Source organism: Xyrauchen texanus, chromosome 15 (genome assembly GCF_025860055.1).
Source record: "Xyrauchen texanus isolate HMW12.3.18 chromosome 15, RBS_HiC_50CHRs, whole genome shotgun sequence".
NCBI classification, from domain to species: Eukaryota; Metazoa; Chordata; class Actinopteri; order Cypriniformes; family Catostomidae; genus Xyrauchen; species Xyrauchen texanus.
The window spans coordinates 3,687,087-3,710,660 of NC_068290.1; the positions used below are offsets into that span (position 1 = coordinate 3,687,087).

Here is a 23,574-nt window from a genome sequence, read left to right on the forward strand (position 1 = left end):
TGCAGGATATTAATCATATAAATCTAAAATTACATTTTCAGTAATTACATTTGCATTAGATAGAAAAATGTCATCACTTGCAGAACACATATTCTTGATATCAAAAATCGAATTTAAACTAGTAAAAACAAATTCTTCATATCTGTACAATTTCACAATGATCTCTCAACCTCAATTACAGATATAACATTACATTTCTAACTAGTTGAAATCAATAACTAAATTGCAAATGTTTCAGTAATTTGGTTTTCACTACTGTTTATACAATGTTAATTGCAGATATCTCTAATGTGACTGTTACTAATAAGAAAGCCTTTTTAGATATATTTATCTACTCTCCAGTTTATTGATATCTGAAATCCCTTTCCAGATATCTCAAATACCACATTTAACATGTTGAAATACATTTAAAAATATAACAATTCAATCGTTGATATCAGGAATGTATATTTGTACTAGTAACAATGTAATTAATGCTATAAAAATGATTGTTTTACTAGTAAGAATTTTGTAGCTGATTTGTGTACTCACATTTCAACTAGTCAGAAATTAACTGTAGATATCTGTAATCTTGCATTTTGAATGGGAGTGAATGAGAGATCAATGTGCAGTTCTACTAGTGCAAATGCAATTACAGATATCAAGAATTGCCATTTTCACTAGTAGAAATGACATACATTCCTGATATCAAGAAATAGCATTTTAGTGAGTGAAAAATGTATTGTTGATATCAGCAATTCCTATCCTGCAAATTATTCAAAGTCAAAAGGGCTTGCCATCAGGGCTGGACTGGCAATCTGGGCATTTTCGCGGTGGGCCGACACACTTTGATGAGGGGTGGACTGGCCATCGAGAGAACAGAGCGGCTGGTGGTTTGGCCGCGAAATGTGCTGAATGGGCCGCGATAATGAAAAATGAGCCACGTGTTATGCAGAATGGACCAAAAATGGCGCCGCGATATGCAGAGAAGGACAGCGAACACCCCCCCTTTTTTAGTAAATAAAATATATATTTTTCCTATAACAAATAAACGTTCCTCAAACACTTGAATTACAACTAGAGAAAATGCCAATTCCTGATGTCTGGAAATGGATTTCATATATCAAGAAACTGGAGAGTAATTAAAGTTATATTAAAAGTCTTTTTCACTAGTTACTAGATATCAGTATTTTATGTCAGGAATGAAATGGACATTTGCACTAGAAACAATGTAATAATCGATATGAAAAAATATAATTTTTACTAGTAAGAAGTGCACCGCTTATTGGCTACATTTTAACATTTTCAACTAGTAATACATTAATTATAGAACCCTTTAATTGCATGAAATAAATATGTATTTTACTAGCTGAAATTACATTTTCGGTATCAAGAATTGGTATTCCTGCAAGTAATGACACTGTTAACATTTTTACTAGTGCAAAACAATTTTGCACTTACATTAATAGTAACCCCATGTCTGATATCATGAATGAGCATTTTAATTAGTAAAAATGTAAATGATGGTACCGATATCTATAATTCATATCCAGTGATTAAAAGCCAAAAGGGCTTGTGATAGAGGCCGTGCATTATAGTGATTTTAAGTTTGCGGCAACAACAAAATTGGACTTGAACATAAGACAATTTATACAGTAAATGACAATTCAGCCACAGTGTTTATTTATGGTGTTTTTCCATGAAGCAAGTGCACAACAGTCCATTCTGGCCAGAGGTGGCATGTATCAATATGTACTCATTATATATATATATATATATTTTTTTTAATTTTAATTTTTTTTTAATTCACAAGCAAGTCTATTTTCAAGTGGCTGCCATGACTTTGAGTTTAAAAAATATAAACAAAACCAGGTGGGCCGAGATTAGAGTTTGATGGATGCAATCTGTCATCCTGATACATGCACATAACTTTACTGACGTCTAACAAAAGGAGTGGAAACGAAAAGAAATACCGGAATATGGTGATGAAAAAAAAGTTATTTATAAGTTGTACTTGTTCCTGATGCCACTTAAAAAGAAAGGATATACATACATTAAGTTGAAGGACAATAATAATAATAATAATAACAATAACAACAACAACAACAACAACAACAGTATTCCTTTTCTCCTAAGGTAATTCAAACATTCAGATAATTGAAAAATAAAGTCCCAATCTATTCTTTGTATAAAAAGAAGCTTTCAAGTCAACAAGGAACAAAAAGGACAGTCGTCTTCACAGAAATGGCTACAGAAAGTTGAAGGAAGAAGGGCCAGATGTATTGTTGCACTTGGTGAGTGTGCTTTAAGCAAATGGGGAGAGGTAGAGAGGCACGGAAGGGGCGGGACGGAGGGGATATAGTGTGTGTATAATGTGGTAATACTGTAAGGGTGATTTATGTGGCATATCTCTTCGTCCACTGTTTGGCTATTCTGTCATGTTCCGTTCTGTTGGTCAAGTACTGTGTGGCGATGCTCCCAACCAGAGGATCAGCTGCAGACACAAGAACATCAGCACATTAATGAGCCAGATAATCTAGCGCACAAATACCAACCACATTTTTCTATGTAAGGAGTAAATGACGTGGTAATTTAAAGGTGAAGTGTCATTTTGTGCCACTAGAGTAAACAAACACATTCCCAGACTTAAATGTGTTGTTTTGTTCACACTTTTTCCTACCTAAATGATGATGAAAGCCAAATGATTAAATGCCATGGATCAATATTTACAAAGTAATCCATTATAGTGTAGAGTGGGCGCTCAAAATGACAATTTTCACCTATGATTTTGGGGCAAAACTAAAGGTAAAAAAAAAAAAACCTTAGCATAATTTTAATTTTACACACAGATAAGTAGGTCTATTACCAAAATCGGTTGACTTCAGCACCCCTTGTTAGATTACAAGCCAATGGTGCGAGTCCAAAAATGGGGAAAAAGCCCTTTTTTGTGTTGTTTTTCCATAAGTTGGAGTGCCTATATCTCCAGAAGTATTAAAGATATATTAATATCCTTTTAGATTCTGGTTCAAAACAAATATTTATTTTTGTATTTTCATTTTAAAGGCCCTATATGGTTAAATCCCAGAGATATGGGGCTCTCAATGTGGCTTCGTGTGTAAATTTGGCCGGTTTTCAATGGGCGAATCCAAACGAGTCACATGGTATGAAGCTAGGATTTCTTGGCCAACAAAACAAAGTTCTCGAGTACAATTAATGTTGAAACTAGAAACATACCTTTACTTATTCACATAAAAAACAACATCAAAATCTCCATTTTCAAGAGCCTTGGTTGTATTAACAAAAGTTATTCCAGTTTTCTGAAAGATTATGAAACTATAATTTATTTCTTCCTCTAGATAGAATATCGAAGCCTGATTAATCGAGCAAAGAAAGGCCAGAGACCTTTATAAACACAATAACTTCAGTGGAGATATTTGCTTTTGTGTGTGTGCGGATCAGTTTTCTGGGGATAAAGTTTTCCTTGACACTAAAGGACATATCCACACTAAACCATTTTGTCAGAAAACACAACATAATTTTCCAAATATGCATGAAGGGAGTTTTAAGTGAAGGAAAATGCCATTCTAGTATGGATGAGGGGCGTAAACATAGCAAAAATCAATGCGCTTTCAAACAAAAACACATTAGTGTGGATGAGGCCTTACAGACTGTGATTATTATCAACCCAAGTCCAGATTCACCACAACACTTGTTGTAAAATATCACAGAACTGTATGGAGGACGAGGACTGCCGTTATTAAAAATAAATGCAAATAAATGAAAAAAGTACATAAAAATACATAAATGTTAAAATCTGACATACAAAAGCATTTCTAATTTTATTTCCTTATTTATGTATAACTGTATTAATTTATTTCCACATGTATTTATTCCCTTAATTATTTATTTCTACATTTATGTATTTTTACAAATATTTATTTATGATCATATTTCCATATTTATAAATTTCGACATTTATTGATTTCTACATTTCTTTTTCCGTATGGTAATGAGGGGGGTGTGCTTTATCCCTGAGGAATATCAGTCAAAATCATAGACTGTAAAAAAAGATGGACGACGCCCCTTCGCTCTTTTCCATTGGTGAGAACTGAAGCCGCCAGTGTCCCGATATGGCGCTGACATCTTGGGACTTGAGTCTGCGCAGTTGCGATTTCGGGACCAGACCTGCACAGTAGTGAGCAGGAAGTAAAGTCGTGAAATCCAGGCCCCGCCCTCACTCTCGCTGAATCAATCGCAAGCACACGCCCCTGCACTTTTGACTTTTGACTGTGTGAAATAATGAATTATAGAAATTTAGATATTAAATTTAAAGCTCCAATCTCCTCAGTCCTCCGAAGATCCCGAAAAAAGTCAGTTGGTGCTTCAGTGACTACTTCGCTCAGAGAACCTGTCAATCACAGCTGTCAATCATGATGTCACAGCACCGTTTTTATAGCATCAAATAACTAAAAACAAATGTATTTTGAAAACAAACACTTGAAATTACATCAACGTGATAGAAACGACAGCAAATGACAGAAACTATCTTTGGAAAAAAGATATGTGAAGTGTAATTTAATTGTTTATTTGGTCTCACGTACCATTGAATAACATGGGGAGGCGGGGTTTATGACCTATACTAGGACCAGTCACCGGGGGGCGAACGAGACGTTTTGGCTGCACTTTTGAGGGCTTGTGTGGCACACTTGGTCGAAATCCAGAGGGGAGCTTAGAGGCCACAGTGACGTCTTGTGGTTGACAAAATTAAATACAATTGAAACATGTCACAGATGGTTGTGGGCGTGCATTAAGAGAGTGTAAAATGTCCCTAGCTGTGAGTTGAGCGAGTTTAATGGGAAATTAATATCTGTAATATCTCAAAATCTTATATCACTACTGTTTAACAAAATGTATATCTCTGTACAGACTCTTTTACACTATGTAACAATTTTTTTTTTGGGTTGTAAGTGTTATTTCCTAATTGCTTATGCCTCAAAATTATAGTAAATGGCTATTATTCCCCACAAACTTTGCTTTTGTGACCAGGACAGTGATATTTTGAAACTAACCCATTTCCAATGAGAAAACAGGCAAATGTGTGTCTTTTTTTAAAGTAAAAAAAGAAACCAACATATGAATCCAAATTAACATGACCACAAAAGGTTTAGAAGTGATCATGTTCTCTTGGTAGCGGCGTTCAAAGTCCAGTATATCCTGATGGAAGCGCTCGCCTTGCTCCTCCGAGCACGCTCCCACGTTCTCCTTGAAATTATCATAATTATACATTTTGTTAAACAGTAGTGATATAAGATTTTGAGATATTACAGATATTAATTTCCCATTAAACTCGCTCAACTCACAGCCAGGTACATTTTACACTCGCTTAATGCACGCCCACACCCATCTGTGACATCTGTTTTAATTGTATTTAATTTTGTCAACCACAAGATGTCACTGTGGCCTCTAAACTACCCTCTGGAGCACTCAGAGTTCGACTGCTATGCCTCAGGGATAAAGCACACCCCCTCATTACCATACGGACAAAGAAATGTAGAAATAAATAAATGTGGAAATGTACAAATATGGAAATATGATCATGAATAAATAAATGTAGAAATAAATTAATGCAATTAAACATAAGTATAAATGATTATGCATGGCAGATTTTAACATTTATTTATGTTTTTATATGCACAATTCTTTCTTTTTTTTAATATTTGTTTGCAAATATATTTTTAATAATGGCAGTCTTCGTCCTCCATAGAACTGCAACTACAAGAAAACCCGGTGGTGTATACTAAATGTAACTAAATGCTCAGGTGGTGGAGTGGGTCGGCCGCTAATCGCAGGGTTGGCGGTTCGATTCACGGCCCACATGACTCCACATGCTGAAGTGTCCTTGGGCAAGACACTGAACCCCAAGTTGCTCCCAATGGCAGGCTAGCACCTTACATAGCAGCTCTGCCACCATTGGTGTATGAATGTGTGTTAATGGGTGAATGAGTCACAGTGTAAAGCGCTTTGGTAACATCTAAGGTTAAAAAAGGCGCTATATAAGTGCAGATCATTTACCATTGTACCAGAAAACGTTAATGCAATTACATTTTAATTTGAAGCTGAAGGTTTTGAGTCTCACCTGGGTTACAGTCTGTGAGTAGAGAGCAGATGGACAGCAGCACCTTTGAGATGGTGAGCGCTGGACTCCAGTTGTCCTTCAGAATGTCCAGACAGATCACACCCTGACTGTTGATGTTACAGTGGTAGATCCTCGTTCGAAAGGTTACCTGGAAAAACATACCAAATTCATTGGAAGACTAAAAGGAAGATTTTCTTTTTTCCATCGGATTGCTAGAGACTCGTCTTTCTTAAAGTGTTTTTATGGTTGATTTACAAACCTTTTAAGTAGGCTAGGACGGGACTAGATCAGCACCATCTTTTGCTAAGGCATAAATGTGCAAGTGGCGAGTATTCATGTTGCTTTTAGTGTAAAGAGGCCATTTGTCAGCAATTTGTCCCACCTTTTCAAGTTGCGTTCGATATGAAATTGCTTTGAGGATTAGGTTTAGCTGTATGTAATCAGCATCTATTTGGAAAACTGCATCAAGCACCAACACAACACCTGCAAATAAACTACTATGAACAGGTACAATTCATTCTTAGAGAATTCCCCAAGTCTTCATTTCTTTATTTATTTGTCAGGCCCAGATAGAGGACATAACTATGGATGGGTATTGACACCGATCTTAATTTTGATACAATTTGATAAATTATTATTCATTTGGGTATATTTCTGTTATAATATTCACTCTGAGGTGACAACGCTCTTTACTCACACTCATATTAAAAACACACATTATAACACCATTAAAAGAACAGAATGAAACCGTTATGGTGAATTAGGTAAATAAAGGCTTTAACAGCGTTCATTATATTAATATCTAACAGCTGAGTGTGCAGTGAGGAGACCGGTATAACAACAGCACCACCCACGGCTGGACTAGTAATCTGGCATACCGGGCATTTTCCCGGTGGGCCGACCGCACTTTGGGGCTGATCAGGGGCGGACTGGTCATCGGGAGAACCGAGCGGGCCGGTGGGTCGGCCGCGAAACGTGCCAAGCTAAAACGCGCCGCCGCGTTATGCAGAACGGACCACAAAATGCCGCCAGTGATATGTAGAAAAGGACAGCGAACCCCCCTGATGCTCAACAAAATGTGGGCCAGTTGCTACGTAAAAGCCGGGGCCAATTTCTCTTCCCAGTCCAGCCCTGGCGCCACCTACTGTACAGGGGTGAAATCGTTTTTAATTTCATGTTTTTATGGACTCTGTTGCTGTGTCTCATTTGGAAGGATGCATCCTCCGGAGGTCGCGTTTGTCGGCCGCATTCGTCATCGAAGCTGTCTTGTTTCATTTTAAAAAAAATATATTTTTTTTTTATTGGGAATGCAAAAAAGGTTAACAATTGTATAAATGTAAGTGCATATACAGAAAAGGGATTGACAATGGATAAAAAAAATAAGAAAGACAAAAAAGACAGCCTTGATGGATGTATGCGGCCGACAAATGCGACCTCCGGAGGACGCAGCCTTCCAAACGTGACGCAGCCTGTGTGAATAGACCTTCCGTCTGAGGCTCGTCTCGCGGAATCACCACGGATTTGGAGTGAACAGACCTTTAAGTTAATTTTCTCCTTAAAAATACCCATGATCAAAAAAACAATCTGCTGATCGTCACCACGTTTTCTAAGTAGATATGATATCATTTTGTAAGAAGTTACTAAATGTACAAAATGTTTAGGTTGAATTCACTCACTCGCTCACTTGATCAATACTGTCCATTAAGATATACTTGCGAAAAATAAAAAGTACATTTTACGCAAAAAAAAAAAATTATGCCAAATAATTCAACTAATTTGAAATTCTCAGTCTGACAAATTGGATTATAGTTTATAACTTTAAAATCAATATCAACTTATATTCTGGTAAGGATGCCCCCTGGATGCCGCCTCAGGGCTCCCCCAGTCAGAGCTGGTTATTGTGGCTCGGGATAGGGAAGTTTGGGGCCCCCTGCTGGAGCTGCTGCCCCCGCGACCCCACTTCAGATAAGCGGTTGAAGATGGATGGATGAACTTATATTATAAGCCATTATCTGTATAACTAGGCCTAGAATTGATTGGTTAAAAACTATATCAGATGTTTAAAAACAAACAATAGTTTCGTTCACATCAAAGACGTTTTTGCGTCTGTTTGCACTATTTAAAAAAAAAGGTTTTATATGCAAACATGCACTACTTGGACATCTTTGTCCGCTGCACCGCATCTTTAAGACGCATTTAAGAGTTTAAAATCACTTTTAAAAGTGTGTCTTGAGACACCTGCACTCTGTTCCATTCATCGCACAGCGTCTCACTTCTTTTTATAGCAAGAATATGTTTGTTCAGAACAGCCCTTTAAAGGGGCATTGTTTTGCCACCAATTTCAGGGGCATTTTTTTCACTTTTGGTCCCCATTAATTTATGTCCCTGCCTAACATGCAGGAGGCTTGCATCTGAACGAGCTACAGGAAGAATAAAAAAGCATCAAGTTCTGCGTGTGGGAGACATCTGTGTAAGTGCCCAGGGCTTTCAGGGCAAACCTTTAATGGACCCTGACATTCCATGCCTGAGATTCATGACAGTTTAATTGCCACTAGAACTTCCTCCATCCTGCCTCCCTACAAACCCACAAGAGCTGGAAGAACAAAAGCATTATATGATATAATGTGGCCCTCGTGCAAACAACCATCTTATTTTACAAGGGGTTTAAGAGAGCGATTGAAAGTGCTGTAACAGGACAATGGAAGACACAAGGGGCCCCAGGGCCACATGCCACTGAGACATGCTGTGGTGTCTGCTGCTGTCAGCATGGGTCCTGTCGGTGGGGGGCTGGGAAGAGAGACAGCGAGAACTGTCCCTTGAGGCACAAAGAGAGAACAAGAGGCCCTATGATCAGACTAGTGCACCCTCCATTACCAAAGAATTCTCTCACACTAGAAAATCACCGGGATAACACAAATAAGCCAAACAACCAATTTCACTAAAGTCTCACCCTGTACTGTCAGAAGTCTGTCACACTCACTGATCAAGAATGGAAAAGGGGTGATGACGACTCCTGATTCTGAAAAGACTATTACACCTGGCATTAACATGCATTTCAGTGATAAGATCGTAATTGGATGGCCAACATAATGCCGACATTAAAATATATATATATATATATGAAAATAAAATAAAAAAATGTAATCAACCAAATTCGAAAATAAAATGGCCAAATGTGACTAATTTAAAAACACATCTATGTGTCAGATATTATCATTTTTTGCACTTACCTTGGGGGGTTTAAACGGGTAGTCAGGTGTAAAGGCGATGTCGAGGAAAAAGACCCCACCTTCATACACAGACCCCGGCGGTCCTAAAATAGTCGACCTCCATTCATAGATGTTATCTCCTTTGGGACCAGCACTGTTGATGAAACAAATAAGAGATATGAGAAGAGGAACAGCAAGTGACCAGTCATTACAGGAAGATGAATCATCATTAATTCATGAATGAAAAGCCAAGAGGGAACAAGACATTAGAAGACATTGGTGCCAACGGAAAAACTCATCAGCCTCATGGCATATCGTGGCAAACAGTATTTTATTTACTCATTTTATATTAAAATAAAATCAAAGTTTGATCTAGGAAGCTTCCTCCTCAGCCGGGCTGTTACGGTTGCAAATATTTACCCAAAATACCATACAAAAAAAACAAAAGAATTGTTTGCAAAGGCTTTCAAATTTCGACCTGTTATTGCACCAATAGCCTTTCGTGCGACGCTGCGTCCACGTGCATGGACGTCATATTTTGGCTTTGCCATACGCAACGTTTACAGGAACATTTTTCCCAATTCTGATGGTTGATGTGAACATTAACTGAAGCTCCTGACCCATATCTGCATGATTTTATGCACTGCACTGCAGCCACACAATTGGCTAATTATATAATCGTTGGTGCCAGATGGGCTGGTTTGAGTATTTCTGGGATTTCACACACAACTGTCTCTAGAATTTACTCCAAATGGTGCCAAAAACAAAAAACATCCAGTGAGCGGCAGTTCTGTGAATGGAAACTTGTTGATGAGAGAGGTCAACAGAGTATGGCCAGACTGGTTTGAACTGATAAAGTTTACGGTACTGCCGTCCACCCAGGGGAGCACCGCTGCCATCCACCGGGGGAGGGAGTAGACCGACTGCCCGGACGCGGTGAACGGCCTCCGTCCGCGAGGCGAGTGGGGACTGGACTCCCCGACCGCCTGGAGCAGTAGGGCCGCTGCCAGGGGCGGAGGAGTGTCCCCACGAGTTGCCGAGAACGCGGAGGGGTGTTCTTTCCACCGGCGGTCAAGAGTCTGACTGAGAGGGTGGAGGAATGATCGAGGACCCATGCGACGGTGTATCGGAGAACCGGCGAGTAGGTTTTTTTTCCCTCATCTCTCTTTCTCTCACTGCCACTCGGCGTTGGCCTTTTCCCTCTCGTTTAAATTGTACAGTGTTTTTTTTGGGGGGTACAACACTGTCACAGGAAGTACCCCCCCATTTTTATTATTTCTGTTTCCCTCCCCTTGTCCCCTCCCTCGGTAGATGGGGATGACCTGCCTGCAGACCAGGCTTAAAGCACGCCCTCCCCCAGGGAGGGGGTAAATGTGCGTAAAAAATAATTTTTCTAGCCAATTCCTTCATTTTCTACAAGTTAATATATATATATATATATTTTGTATATTGAGAGAATCACTCTAGGAAATTATATGAAATCACGCATTAATAAAATATCAATGCAAGGATTTCAAGCACTGATGCAATATTGTGAGAATTTTTTTTTACTGATTTTATCTGCTTGTTTTAGCCATCGGCAATATTTCTGCATAAAAAGGCAAAGATTTAGTTAAATGACTGTAAAAATGTTTACTGTGTGTTCAACACTGATTACAGATGGCACAAATATATTGTTATTTTTATCTTAAGCCTACAGATTGTATGCATATTGAATATTTAGCTATTATGCACTAGATAATTTATTGGTGAGGCCGAATCCAAAAAAATAAAAAAAAATAAAATCTCCCAAATGGTGTCGCACTTTATGAGAAAAGCCTTACATAAAACAAAACGTTGTATGACCCTGTTGGGACTGAACATGTCTTGCAGTGTAAATGTGGCCTTTTTATCCAGAATTCGCAACAATATGACACACTGCTTCACAAGACACCTTAACACTGCACTTTCAGGTTAAATTCATTCAGAAACACGAAGGATCCTTTTAAAGGCAAACTAGATACTTAAAACATAGAATCAGTAATTGGCATTTATCTTACAAAGGCGTTTCTATTCCTCTAGCTGACAGTGACATTATTAATGCATAAGTGTAAATTCACTCCAACATCTGCTAAAATGTTGTTGACAGCCTAGACAAACATGGTAGCATACTTGCAATGGTTTGTCCAAAGGGTCGTCACATCTGCTAGATTCCCCTGATGTGTGTCATATTTAAGATTTATGGGCCGATCGGTCTATTGCTGTATCTGTGCCAGAAACACAGACTGGGATGACACTCGGCTCTGAAAGCCCATGATGATACACAATCATTAGATTTGTTCTCGGTTTAACAGCAGCGGACACACAAACACACAAACACACTTCAGTATGCACTGGTGTACTGGAGTGTGGTATGTCAAGGGGCTCCCCCCGCCCCCCCATTATGCCTACTGCTTACATTAAAAGACCACATCCACAGCAATACATTTTCGATTGAAAACTCTTCCCCATTTCCAAACATCATCATTTCCCAAAGTATGCAGTAAAGTGTTCTTAAAATGATGTTTTCAGTGGAGGAAAAAAAACACCAGTCCAGTGTTGATGGGGCGCATAAACAGGGAAATCAATTCGTTTTCAAAACAAAAACATATTAGTATGGACGTGGCCTAAGAGCATGCAACAAAATGTAGTAATGTAGTAAGCGTAATAAATGTGTAAATATAAAAGATATTTCAAGGGGCTCCTAACGGCTATTTAGGGATTTGGTAAAAACCTGTGCAAAGCCCTGCCCCATAAACCTAATGTTTTTTTACACATTACTTTTGATATAGTAGCACTTAAAAGTTATATGTTGAATTCAGTGACAACAGCTTGTATCATCATTTTAAGTGCAATTTCATGACATCATATAAATTGATAGAATGTGAAATAAAACTAAAATGTGATATGTATATATATATATCTCATACACACACACAATGGTGGCCAAATGTTTGTAATAATGTCCAGATTTTGCTCTAATGGAAGGAAATTGGTACTTTTATTCACCAAAGAGGCATTCAACTGATCACCATGTACAGTCAGGACATTTATAATGTGAATAATTACTATTACAATCTGAAATAAATGTTCAGAACTTCTTAAACTACTTCAAAGAGTTCTCATCAAAAAATCCTCCGTGTGCAGCAATGACAGCTTTGCAGATCCTTGTTATTCCAGCTGTCAGTTTGTCCAGATACTCAGGTGACCTTTCACCCCACACTTCCTGTAGCACTTGCCATAGATGTGACTGTCTTGTCGGGCACTTCTCACGCACCTTACAGTCTAGCTGATCCCACAAAAGCTCAATGGGGTTAAGATCAGTAACACTCTTTTCCAATGATCTGTTGTCCAATGTTTGTGTTTCTTTGCCTACTCGAACCTTTTCTTTAGTGGCTTTCAAAAGTGGCTTTTTCTTTGCAATTCTTCCCATAAGTCCTCCTGAGTCTTCTCTTTACTGTTGTACATGAAACTGGTGTTGAGCGGGTAGAATTCAATGAAGCTGTCAGCGGAGGACATGTGAGGCGTCTATTTCTCAAACTAGAGATTCTGATGTACTTATCCTCTTGTTTAGTTGCACATCTGGTCTTCCACATCTCTTTCTGTCCTTGTTAGAGACAGTTGTTCTTTGTCTTTGAAGACTGTAGTGACACCCTTCAGTTTTTTTTGGCAATTTCAAGCATTGTATCGCCTTCATTCCTCATAACAATGATTGACTGATGAGTTTCTAGAGAAAGCTGTTTCTTTTTTGCCATTTTTGACCCAATATTGACCTTAAGACATGCCAGTCTATTGCATACTGTGGCAACTCAAAAACAAACACAAAAGACAAAGTTAAGCTTCATTTAACAAACCAAATATCTTTCAACTAGTTTTGATATAATGGCAAGTGATATTCTAGCACCATATTAGCAATATATCATGATTAGTGTTGGCTAAGGTGTCGGAGTGATGGATGCTGTCTAGATTTGATCAAAAATGACATTTTTCAAATAGTGATGGTGCTGTTTTTTACATCAGTAATGTCCTGACTGTACTTTGTGATCAGTTGAATGCCACTTTGGTGAATTAAAGTAACAATTTCCTTCCGAAACAGCAAAATCTGTAAATTATTCCAAACTTTTGTCCACCAGTGTGTATAGATGTGATATATAAATAAATGCTATATACAGTATAAGTGAAGATGCCCCTTCTTGATTTGCTTTTTAAGTTGCATTATGCTTACATTTCATCAAAAGTTTGGTGAGTAAAACCTTCTAGCCAATTCCGATTGTTTCTCCGACGTGTCCAGAGGTTTGTGATGGTGTATTTATTAATTCCATAAATTGCATTGTGGAGTGGGATTTTGATCAGTGGTTAAGTAGCTTACACGGAGTGCCTTTTCAAACTCAAACCCATATGAAAACCAAAAGAAATGCCATCACTGACAACCGACTCAATGAGATACAGTTACCGTGCCAACCGCATCCACTGCCAAACTTATTCTGTCGAGATCTCACTTCCACCCAAGCCAATACACTATTGCTGCTCTTTTCCCAAACAAATGTTCATCCAACACAGAGGAAAAAATAAATACATTTGTAAATCACAACCTACTTATTTCTGAATCCACATAACAGAAACAGCGGAGCAGTACGACAACAAATACAGGTGCAATGAAAGAAATGTATGTAAATACCGTTTATACCATGGTAGTTATACTTGGATTGGCCAGTATTGCATAAATGATTTACACATGAGTGACGAAGAAACACAGGAGTGACCTCCTACTATACCAGGGATTTTCATGGCATTGTAGTTTATTCCCTCATTAAAGACATTAATCACACAGTCTTTGTTTTTTTGTCCGATCTTCAAATAATCTTTGCTTCTAATCAATGCTTTTAACATTGTGATTCACATCGGAGCTGGTTGGTTTGGTTCATGGCGTACAACATTTTTTATGAAGGATTTTAAGAATTCCCTTTGGAAAAACTGAATGGGAAAAAATACTTCCGGACATCTGACAGAAAATAAATGTACAGGCACTGTTGTGAATAACTAGAATATTGTTATGTATAGTGATACCATGATATAAAATTACTCATGCCCTGATGTACAATTTTGGTCATACCTCCCACTCCAAACCTAAAATGGTAGAGGTACAAGCATTTGAATAAAGCTCTTCAAAGTGTGATGTTCTTGCACACAGAAAAAGATCTTAATATTAATCATGCGATAAAAAGAACGTCTAAGGACTGACGTCACTCTGTGCAAAAAAACAAGAGGGACCGCCAAAAACTAAATGAACAATTTCCTTTAAAGTGCATTAAAATAAAAAACCAAATCATATCACTTGTGCATGGAAATCTCATCTTTGCTAGGACAACCAGTGAGCTTTTGGAAAGAAAATAATGCAGTTAAATTGGAACAGAAAATTAATAATCTCTAAAGGGAAATCAGTCCAAAATCTCTTTCCATGCGGCTCTTTCAAGCTTTAAAGACTAGATAAAACAAGTCACCTCTGAATACAAGCTGCAATCATATGTCAATTAAGGCTTGTAAGGACAGAACTCTTTCTCTGCAGGCACATACGGACCACTTAATTTAGCACTGAATATAAACGACTCACTATAATCCAGTGTAATAAGTCGGTGATACATTCTTTTCATTGACACCGGGCTCTACAGTGTAAGCATTTCACTCGCATTTCACGTCAAAATTACTACGTGTGAATGTGGAAAATTATTTGTCCGCAACGGTTCGAGTGATCTGAATTTATGAACTTGTATATAACTTCTATAGTACCATCAGAATAAAAAAACTCCCTAACGCATATAACATTATATACACGTGCATGCAGAGACCGAAAGAGAGTGAAGCAGCATAGGCAGTTAATCACGTAAAGAAGATTTAAGTGGAGTTTCTTGCTTTTTTTAATCCGTCTAAATAATAGACATATTACATATACAAACAATTACAAAACGGCATATACGAACACAAAAACATGCATCTTCAATTAAGAAAGTGAGGTATTTTATGTGTGCTATAGTACGTCATAGGAACTTATCACTTGAATGATAACATTAACAAGCATTGTTGCAGCATACACCGATAAGACAAACATTATGACTACCTGCCTAATATGTTGTTGATCCTCCGCGTGCCGCCAAAACAGTGCCGACCGCCGAGGCATGGACTCTACAAGACCCCTGAAAGTGCCCTGTGGAATCTGGCACCAAGACATTATCAGTGAGGTGGAACCGCCGTGGATCGGACTCGTTGGTCCTGCACATCCCACAGATGCTCAATCGGATTGAGATCTGGGGAATTTGGAGGGCAGAGCAACACATTGAACTATGTTCCTCAAACCATTCCAGAACAATGTGTATGGTGTGGCAGGGCTCATTATCCTGCTGAAAGAGGCCATTGCCATGAAGGGGTGTACCTGGTAGGCAACGATGTATAGGTAAGTGGCACGTGTCATATTGACGTCCACATAAATTGCTGGACCCAGGGTTTCCCAGCAGAACATTGCTTAGAGCATCACACTCACTCCACTGGCTTCCCACAGTGCATCCTGGTGCCATCACTTCCCCAGCTAACGGCACACACGTACATGGCTGTCCACATGATGTAAAAGAAAATGGGACTCATCGGACCAGGTGACCTTCTTTCACCGCTCCAAGGTCCAGATCCGATGCTCGGGTGCCTATTGTAGGTGCTTTCGATAGTGGACAGGAGTCACCATGGGCACTGTTACCGGTCTGCAGCTACGCAGCCCCATACGCAGCAGGGTGCAATGCACTGTGTGTTGTGACACATTCCTTCTGCAACCATCATTGCAATTTTCTGTGACTTGAGACACAGTAGACATTCTGTCGGTTTGGACCAGATGGTATAGCCTTAGTTGCCCTGGTGCATCGATGAAACTTGGGCGCCCAACACCCTTTCGCCAGTTTGTGGTTTGTCCCTCATCGGACCACTGTCGGTAGGACCTGAACACTGCTGACCGGGAGCACCCCACAAGCCTTGCCATTTCAGAGATGCTCTGACCCAGTCGTCTGGCCATAACAATTTGTCCTTTGTCAAAGTCACTCAGGTCTTTTCACAAGTTGACTACAAGAACTAATTGTTCGCTTACCATCCAATCATTTTACATTTATGGATTTGGCGGACACTTTTATCCAAGGCGACTTACAGTGCACATATTACAGGGACAATCCCCCCGGAGCAACCTGGAGTTAAGTGTCTTGCTCAAGGACACAATGGTGGTGGCTGTGGGGATCGAACCAGCAACCTTCTGAGTAACAGTTATGTACTTTAGCCCACTATTTGGGACGTTTACGCATTCAAACAAACACTCTTTTCACTTGAATAGCCTAAAGTTGAATTGTTTGCTACAACAAACATACCATCATCCGGTTTGCTTTTGAACCTCTGCTTTACAGAGCCTCCAACTGCTGCAAAAAGAAAATGCTACGTAATGAAAATGTGTGATTAATAATGTGTGGGGTGAAGGCAGGTTTGCGTGATCTGTCAATGTGCAAAACTAATTAGCAAACACACACACACTCTGCCACAGGGTCCAAGCGGAACTAAAAATAAGCTGCAGGCAGAGTCGTAATCAACTATAACTTAGTGCAGATTTTAAATGAACAGAAATGTTTGCAGACAACAAATGTTATTAAATATGTCCCTCGTTTACAGTAACACCCCAATCGATAAAAACAGACAATGCTGTGCTAGAGTACTTTTTTGTTTGTTTTGTTCTGTTGAAAACAGCAGGTACATTTTTGGGCCTTTCAATCTCCAAAATAGCCAACAAAAGCACGTATACAAAGAGTGTGCTATACAAAGTCATATGGACTAGGTGACACTTTCTATGAAGCCCATATAAACAATGCAAGGCTTGACTTTAAGGATTGTCATGTACTTGGACGACAAGTAAATTGGTCATTCACTTCACAATTCGATTTTTTTCACCTTTTCAGAAGCAATATTCTCATCAAAATTCTTATTCAGTCACTTCATTTCCAGCAACACGTGATACAATCATGTACCAACTTCCATTTACATTGATTTTCTTGGCAAATCAAATACTTAAGCATGTCATTAAAAGGATAGCTTCACCCAGAAATTAACAAAATAACATTCAGTGTAAATGTTGAGATTTTACGAAAAACTATTTTAAAAGCTACAAGGTTCAAATATATAAGAAACTCGCTCTCGGTCTCTCTTGGAAAAAAAAAAAAGGATTTTGATCACATGAAGCCAATCTTCTTGGGTGTAAACACAAAAAATAATCTAATTGATTCTATATTGGACTCTATTCAATAAACTTTAAAGTTTGTGCATTTTATTTGGAGACTAATTTTATAAATAACTTCAATTATATACACACGTTTGACTTGTATTGTATGTTACAAGTATGTGTTTATAAGAAGATATTGCATTTGGTAACTTAAAGCAGACAAAGAGCACTTATAATATGATCATGTCAAAGTCTTTTGACGGTTTAAACTATACAGCACTTATACAATGAACTTTATTAACTTCTGCCACGTTAAAATTGGAAGTTGCTTGTGTTGTAATGCATTATACTCTTAATAATTACCTGTTCATAGTTATACCTTAATGTATTATAATTGTGGTTACAATTATTTATGAGAAGTAATATAAGGTGTATTATGAGACATGAATTCAGTATAATGCATTATAAATATTAGCGTCATAGAAACCAAAAGATTTAATTACAAGGGAAAAAAAGCAGTTGGGATTATTTTCAAAAATTCATTGTGTTCCATTGAAGATAGATATAGGTCTGGAACAACACGAAGGTGAGAGAATGATGACAAAATGTTCTTTTTTTGGGTGAACAATCCTTTTAAATAGATTTTATTTTGTGTGTATATGCAGCAACTCTCTAAAGAAACATTACTTGCTTTATTTTACCATTCCAGTTCATCTCTGTGCAGAACTCTTGTGTAATTGTGTATTTATTCAGGCAATATCTTCTATTATGCAGAGCAGGAGCAGTGTTTATAGGAAGAGGAACTTAATTTTCTTTGACCGTGAAATCTCCTGGTACCAATTACAGCTGCAGTGCGGAGTCGAGACGGTCTTTTCATTCGCCTTGTATTTTCACAGATGATGTGGGTTCTTTTAATAACACCATCCAATAGCTCATCTCATGTACAAATGTCACGATTATATTAGTGTTGAAACAAGAACTTAAGAGTGAAATATTTGCTCTATCAGGACCCAAGTGAATATTGTATTGCAAGGAATTTGTTGATATTATGTTGATATAAATAGAATCTTCCATGTTAACTTTATTTTTATTCCGCCTGGCTGTGAAATTCTATTTCAGAATGTACCAAGATGAAACCGTTTTAGCGTAGCGGTTGTTCTTTTAATCTGATGCTCAAGTGAATATTAGAAATGCCATGGGGTCGATATTACATTTTAAATATTAAAATTAGAGAATTTAGGAGTTACGCTACATGCCAAAATTCTAGCAAATCTGCCTTAAGCCACCCGAACAGTCAAACTCAAATGATAGCCTTGGGCCGTTCATGAATAATGCATCACAGATAATTATAATAATAAACAGGCTTTGCACCGTGTGCATGAGTGATATTACCTCTGAAGCATAAAAATACACTCAGCCATGTACGAGGAGCAAATTGACTTTAATTCTTTCTGAATTAAAACATCACTAAAAGGCCTTTAAACTCAAGAATATGGTAGCTATTTAGCTCTGATGTTTAAAAGAGACAATTGGATTATAAATGTAAACCGAAATAAAAGGAACAAGGAAAGGATTGCTTTCAAAGAAAAGATCAGTCTATAAACCTGAGAGAGCTTCTTAGCTCACACAGGTAACAGATACCCAAAGAAACGATCATTCACCTCTTCACATTTTTAACACATCCACATCCTGAGTTACAATTGTTACTGTTAAAACGTTTTTTCTTATTTGTCATTATATATCTCTGGGTGTAAATAAGGTGGCTCTGAAAAAACTGCTTTTGTTTTATTCCCAATCATGTCAACTGTATATGTGTGTGTATATGTTGATACGTCAAAGCAATCAAAAGTTGTACCATTACAAATTATTTTTATCATCCTGTCCAAAAACGTGTCTGTGTCTCCAAACAAATAAAACATAACAATTGTAGAAATAATTACACATGCAAACACAACAATGACTAAAGCTATGCCTAGCATGCACACATGATTTTAGTAATGAGATTTCACAGAATGGGTTTCATTCTGTGCCATTAGAGTCATCATTGAGTCGGTGTCGTGTATTTGGCGCCATCTCATGGTGGCCACATGTAACACTGTGCTTCATGTGGATTATCTAATGATCTAGAAGTCTGATTACCTTGCGTGTGGACTCATTAGATTGATAAATCACCGCCTGGTATGGTATATGATGTTTTATGGTATGTGATATTTTATGTTCCGTTTATTTTTCGTTAAGTTCTAATCAAAAATGTGGCATATAAGCAACACCAACAATGTCAAAGACATATACTTGACTATTACCGTAATTTCCGGACTATAAGCCGCAACTTTTTTCCCACGCTTTGAACCTCACGGCTTATACAATGACGCGGCTAATATATTGATTTTTCCCGCTTTCAAATTTTATAAAAAAAAAAAATAAAAAAAAAACATTCTGTGACGTGCTCAGTTTTTTGCGCGTGAAGCTTTCATTAGACCAATGAAATTGCCGAACGGGTTAAGGTCAAAACAACTTTTTTTGTTTACTGTTTAGATTAAATCGAAGGCTCAAACTTCCCATCATTCTGATTACGGTAGTAATTTTGTCACCCTCACCATGGCAAAGACATGGAGAAACGCATATGTTGCAGCTTTCAAGTTGAAGGCGATTGATCTGGCTGCTGCACGGGAGCTTGGTCTTAATGAGTCGATGATAAGACGTTGGAAACAGCAGCGTGAGGAATTGACTCAGTGCAAAAAGACAACTAAATCTGAGGCTATTCAACTCCGACACCGAAGGAGATGACTTCAGTGGTTTCAGTGCACAAGAGGAGGAAGATAGTGACCAATGACTTTCTTGGTAGGCTACTGTTTACTGCAAATGTTTTATTACAAGCCGTGTGTGGCAGCGGGGCGTGGTCAAGCCCGTCTGGGAGAGAAAAGCTGTAGGCGCTTACACCTGCGCTAGATTATGTCTAACACCGGTGTCTAATTTCAAGTGCCCTGCTTCATGTGTCCTTCTTGGGAAAACTGTCACACGGGCACGTGACAGTTTTCAGCAGGGCACTTGACGTTCCAGGTAAGGCTTTTAATGGCTACAGCAATGTTTACAATCAATTTTATAAAGTTTCTCAATTCTTCTATGCGCCAACACTAGACTGACGTGTGTCACTCTCTCAGCTCTGTGGCTGCTGCCTTTTTATGCCGCTCTCCCCATGCTTACTGAAATTAGACACCGGTGTTAGACATAATTTAGCTCAGGTGTAAGCGCCCTTACCGCTTTTCTCTCCCGGACGGGTGCTTGACCACGCCCCCGCTGCCACACCGTGTTTCGTTAAAGCCTGTGTAAAGTTCATTTGTTTCAATGTACCGGTAGGCACCTGCGGCTTATAGACAGGTGCGGCTTATTTATGTTCAAAATAATATTTTATTTAAAAATCAGTGGGTGCGGCTTATATTCAGGTGCGCTCAATAGTCCGGAAATTACGGTACTCGCTATATTTTTGTCTGAGTAAAACACTCTTTGAGAGCTTTCTAACAACATATAACACATGGCTATTTGACAAGTTTGATATTTTTAATGATTGGAATAATATGTATTTTAATAAATTATCAAATTGGAACACTTTGTATGCAAATTTCAAAGCATTTGTTCAGTTTTAGTCATAATGCCTACATACATTGGAAAGTAGAGCTTTTAAGTTTTCAAATGATACCAATTTTGTTTTGGTCAAGACTGTATTTATTAATATTTTGACAATTATTTGTATTTCTTAAATGGTTAAGTTTGATTAAATATGAGCAATGGGGGGACAACCAAATCGCCTTTATTTGGGGGCCTTTTTTAGTAAATACTGATATATTCTATGAATTAATCGGCAAATCATTAAAACTGATGGGATTAAAATTGATAGCCCTATTAACAATAAATTATCAACAATTTCTATTGCATAATATTTAAATAATCTGAAAAATAATATTTATAACTCCTTACATTTATAATTATGTTATAGCATACTTTTCCTGCCTTAAAGACAAAGTATTGACAAAAAAATCCAGATCAAACGAAATAATCGGCAGATCAGGTCATTAATTCGATAACATTAACTGCCCTAAATAAGCTCTAGCCAAATCAGTTAGACATTCACAACCTGAAACGGATCAGATGTCTAACATTGCTCAGATTAGCCAGTGTCAGATACAAAATGTGACAAGAAACAGTATGGAGAAATGGGGCTTTTCCACTGCACGGTACAGCTCAAGTCGACTCTGCTTTTTGGGGGTTTTCCATTGTGGATAGTACCTGATACTTTTTTTAGTACCACCTCTGTGGATACTAAATGTGACGTCAAAACCCTGTAGATCACTGATTGGTCAGAGAGAATAGTCACTACCGGCGTCACTGGATTTGCGACACGGGACATCAACCCGCTAGTTTTAAAGTTAGCTACAGCGATGTGTCTGAGCTGCTGACCGCACACAGCTACCACCGGACCTGCCAACAGTGTAGGGAAAAGTGACTACAGAACCATCAAGGACTACAACAGCCGGAGTGGTTCAAGCAGAAGAAAGTGGTTCGACCAAATGGACGCTATATCTATGGCAATAAACCTGCGAGCAATGGGAGGGAGAGTGTCCTGGACTCGGCGTTGTTGGGGTCCACAATGGAGGATGGTACGTTGTTGCGTTAACTCTATATTCGGCTTGAAAGCTTCACTTTATTTAGTTGACCAGCTACTGGAAGCTTCCAAAACAACCAGGCTAGTTTAACTGTGACACTTTTGTAAAATCACCATGCAACAACTGCTTTATGCAGCACAATGAGCTAGTAGCTAACAGTTAGCGGTCATGTTATTGTTTTGTGTCGCGTTTAAGATGACGTCACGGCAGTAGAGACGGCGCAACTATGACGATCAGCCTATAATCCCACCCACGTTGAGGCGGCACTAAACAGCAGTGGAAAATCAAGCTCAGAAAAGTAAAGAGAGTAGTCGAACCGCTTACGTGCAGTGGAAAAGTGACAAAATGGTACAGTGTTGTGTAAGCACTGACAAAATTAGTTAAAGATACTTATCCATATTAGAGTGCCAAAACTTGTATTTTGGTGTAAAATAATAAATAATAAAAAAAAATTAAAAAAAAGGTAGGCCATGCTATACAGAAATCAAGATGAAAATAAAGCACTACTGTTGTGAAGCCTTTCATGTGCAAATGTCTTCTTTTTTTTTTTTTTTTTTGGAACAATAGATGGTGTTGGGATAAACATTGCACAATGTGTTAAATAATAAACACCTCTACCACAGTTATGCAAACATGCCCAAAAGATGTGGCGTTTGGATAACACTTTCTGTAAGTAAACAGGCACCTAATGAAATATTTTAAGGGTCATGCAGCGAATGCTGCTGTTCTGAAGATCACAGAGGCAAATCCCTCCTTCCTGTTTGTTCGTGAGTTATAACATGATCTGGGTAAGTAGCGCAGCAGGATATGGCATACATTTCCTGCCTTAAAGACAAAGTATTGACAAAGAATCCAGATCAAATGACATTCTGCTTTTCCCAATGCTCAATACTGGGAATAAAAACAGGACCTGAACACATAGGTACAAATGTCTCCACAAATTGGGTGTAAAAATAGGGCCTGAAACTCTTTAAAAACACATTAACAGGGTCCCACACTCATGGAAAACATGCACATAATAATCTTAAAATTATTGTGATGATTCCAATATATAAAAGAACCATAAAAACACAATTTAAGTAGTTAATATGACTCGTGCATGTTATTCAAAGCCACTTGAAGATGTGCGATAGCTCCATGTATCACAAAAGGCTGTGTTTAATAAGTAAATATATAAAATGCACGTGCAGCTACATATAACTATTATAATCTATTATTATTGGTTTACAAATTATAATATTTAAATTGAATGGGTTCCAATGGCTTTTTACGCAAAACACAAAGACAATGTTTAATAAGTTGTACATTATGCCTATGGTAGCCTTACTCTATTCATGC

General features: G+C 38.1%; 1 protein-coding gene across 1 annotated transcript in view; it reads right to left on the reverse strand.

Moving 5' to 3' along the window:
• Nucleotides 1-1,639: 1,639 nt before the first annotated feature.
• The window catches only part of LOC127656458 (ubiquitin-conjugating enzyme E2 E2), a 35,375-nt gene continuing 13,440 nt past the window's right edge, over nt 1,640-23,574 (reverse strand). The window contains exons 4-6 of the mRNA XM_052144798.1: nt 9,346-9,478; nt 6,116-6,263; nt 1,640-2,473 (exon numbers count right to left, since the gene is read on the reverse strand). Of these exons, the coding sequence (XP_052000758.1) occupies nt 2,376-2,473; nt 6,116-6,263; nt 9,346-9,478 (379 nt within the window). The 3' untranslated portion in view covers nt 1,640-2,375. The remainder of the gene's footprint in view (nt 2,474-6,115; nt 6,264-9,345; nt 9,479-23,574) is intronic.